The 3,435-nt window shown below is 42.7% G+C and overlaps 1 protein-coding gene across 1 annotated transcript; it reads right to left on the bottom strand.

Moving 5' to 3' along the window:
* Positions 1 to 2,062: 2,062 nt before the first annotated feature.
* On the bottom strand, positions 2,063 to 3,152 carry SARC_05441 (hypothetical protein; the record flags this gene model as incomplete). The annotated part of the gene is made up of 4 exons (XM_014300696.1): positions 2,063 to 2,334; positions 2,527 to 2,710; positions 2,969 to 3,027; positions 3,062 to 3,152. 4 exons carry the CDS (start codon positions 3,150 to 3,152, stop codon positions 2,063 to 2,065), a joined length of 606 nt encoding a protein of 201 aa, XP_014156171.1.
* Positions 3,153 to 3,435: the final 283 nt, after the last annotated feature.

Raw genomic sequence — 3,435 nt, 5'->3', positions numbered from 1 at the left:
ATATATATGTATACATACATATATGTATATATCGAAGGATACCTGAGTCATCATTAGGTACGGCTTCGTTAGCGAATCCAGCAACTCCGGCCACTGCGTTCTCCTCTGCGCTATTGCTATCCTGGACATATTGCCTAGCTTTGTTCCAATAGTTCAAGAAACCCAAATTTTCATTTTTATCGCCTTCTTCATCTGTATGTGAGCTCTGCGCGTATTTGTGCGAGCGACCCGTAATTCGATTGAAACTCCACATCCCAACCGCGATAAATACGATGAACACACAGAGTTTTAACACCCATCGGGTACTCACTCTTGCTTTACCACCCATATTGAAGATCAGATAATAGTTACTATGATGTGGTGATTATCGAACGTGTCCTGGACACACAGTACACGTTGATATGCTAAGCTTCTGATTCAGTCATTCATTCATGTATTTTTTCATGATTCTATAGCCTGCATACCTGCGAGTATGAAAATCTCTGAGATGAGTATGAGTGATGGGACCTGGCTGTCGAGTACGTTGCCATGCCATTGTTACTCATTTATTTCAACAGAAAATTATGTGTTCTTTTTAAAAATAAAAATTTATTACAAAAAGTACCATACACACTGTTACTGTATCATACTGCAAGTAAAAATAAATACATAAATAAATAAATGTATTTATACATATTTGTATAATGGGGGATGTACAGCAGACATATTTACGCAGTGCAGTCACTGCAGTAGAATCACTGCATTCAGTGCAGTGAAGGATTGCCAAATGCCGAATTTAATTCTCTCTCGCACATGTGGAAAGGGGGACTTACATATCATTCAGGTCTCAAAAACATTGAAACAAAGAACCGTATTATTACTGATGTGTGTAGCTACTCAGTAGATGTGTAAATACTCAGTAGACTCTGCTCTGCTGGAACTCTTTTATATACAATAATAGATCCTCTCGCGTATAAGCGTTTTTATCTGACTCGGAGGTCTGTCGTTCTTGAGATTTGAATGACAGCCCTGTCTCTTCGAGGGAGCTGTTCAGCCTAACTTTGCCTTCTCATCTAGAGAAGGTTGTAAACTCTTGGGGGTGATATCCGTACTTTATCGATCGCACCATGGCTAAAAATAATATATATTTGAAACCTATATATCCGTCTTTTGCTCAACTATTTATCTTTCATATCCGACCAATCTGATATAGTAATGCCGTGGTCTACAGAGTATGCGATGTTCTTTTTATTTATAGGCGGGCCCACACTGGAACCTCAAACGGTTATTTTATTGCCGACACCGCTAGTGAACAATAAAGAGAGCAAAGATGAAGCTCATACGATTTGTAGTTTGCAGATGAAACCTTGTCATACCTACTACATTTATAAGGCAACCATGAGTCCTATTGTAAAAAATATCTAAAGATGCAACACATATATTTACCTTCTATGTTTTAGCATCACTTAGTTGTGACCATATTGGCCAGAATGTCCAGACTGACCTAGCTTAGACAATCATCAATTATCTATCTTTAATTCGAATCTTGTTCAGATTTCTGGCCGGCTGTGTCTTGCCAGTTATATTGCTGATGTACGCTATGGGTGTCCTGTCCTGGCCTATGGGTGCCCTGTCCTGGCCCTTGTGCGGGATGCCTTGGTCATACTGATAGTAGGCTTTTGGATATGTAGTGGAACGTTAAACGGGACCATTCCGTACAGAGCTCTTACTGAATCCTCACGTATGAGCCCACACACTCGATCATGCTATCGTACTTCACACTACACACGAATCAGTGGTGATAAGCTAAGGTGTCGTAGGCTTCATCTATTCGGTGTAGTAGGGTTAAGCTATTTCACGGAAATATTTGTAGCAGATGTACTTATCATCGTAGCATCTGTTGATAACACCAGATAGTACCCTTCGTCAATCCCCGAGTTGCCAGCAACTCTATGATACGGCCAGGGGTGTCTAATGCTTTATATCGCACCTGCCCCCCCCATATGCAATCTCCAGGAAGATCCGAGTCATGCGCACCTTCTCCTTCGACTATGCTCATTCTAAAAATCTCAGACCGTCACCCTTAGACACTCTCGAACACCACATTGTCGATGGAGATGTTCGGGTGGATGAACAGGTACTTGACTTCCTCTTCTTGCTCTCCTTCATCGTCCTGCACTATTTGGCGCACACTGCGTTCGACCAGGAACTTCTCTTTCTTAATTAATCGGTCGACAATCTTCCACACCAGCGAGATGGCTGCGTTGATGTCTTCTTCCGTCTCGAGCTCGTCACTCAGTTCCTCGCAGTACCACGAGACCAGGTCATGGCGGGTGATGCCCGTGGGGCTATCGTCTGTGTATTGGTTGGACAACGTGCGCAAATAAGGGTGAGTTGCTTGCTTACTCTTTATGTTGACAACCTAAATCATCTCCTAAATATATGGCCTAGGTTTAAATCGTCACGCCCATCGCACACGGCGACAGGAGGGATTGTGTGTCAAACCAAAATATCGTGAAAATAAACCCATGCGAGTTACGAACTAACCTTGTGTATCCAGGGCCTTAGCGGCTTCCCTCTCTTCGTGCTGGTGCACATGGTGCAGTAGCATGGTGCCAATTTTACTGTATTTCTGGAATGAGATAGTGGCGTCTGGGGCCTTTTTTTTCATCACATTGGACGTTTCGGGCTCGTCGGGCAGGACATCTGTACCGGCACTGAATAGATCGGGCTGTGCAGAGGATTGGTATTACAATATATATAAATGTGTAACATGACCGGGATTGTATTGTTGAGGGTGTGTGTGTATCTGTGTGAGTACAGCGTGTGGGAGACACAGACAATTCGTAGTACGAACACATGTGTGGATGTACAAATACAGTCCCTGTTCGAATAGACGAACAGCAGACGTACACAAGAGCGTGGTTCAAACGGCTTCACATACAATTAAAACACCCACCCGACCCCTCGCATTGTCCTAATCACCTACCATGGAGTCGTCATTGCCAAAGGCTTCCAGAGACACGTCTCCCTTGACCAGTTGCAGCACTGAGTTGTCCAGCAGAGTGAACGCGTGCCTTACGTATGTGGTGCGAATCTGCGCGCATAACCAGGATATGGATTAGGATCGGTACAAAGCGATCGGATAAAGCAATGCGCAGCATCGCCGACATCCTCAGGCATGGCCAATTAAGCAGGAGAAGTCTTACCCATTCACATCTCGTTCGAAAATACTGTACGGACGTTCTTGTTAAGATGAGCGAACTCAATCAAATGAAACGCAACTCTACAATAATGATACACAAGTTCAAACACCCCAATGAATGCTTCTGCGCAATATCTTGATTTTTTAACGACTACCAGGCATTGGCTTCTATATATATATATATCCTTGTTCTAATTAAATGCGCATAATATATATATATATATATATATATATATATATATATGTACTAA

Source organism: Sphaeroforma arctica (assembly GCF_001186125.1).
Source record: "Sphaeroforma arctica JP610 unplaced genomic scaffold supercont1.347, whole genome shotgun sequence".
NCBI lineage: Eukaryota > Ichthyosporea > Ichthyophonida > Sphaeroforma > Sphaeroforma arctica.
The sequence above is the reverse complement of the archived record's forward strand: the minus strand, read 5'-3'. Positions and strand labels throughout refer to the sequence as shown.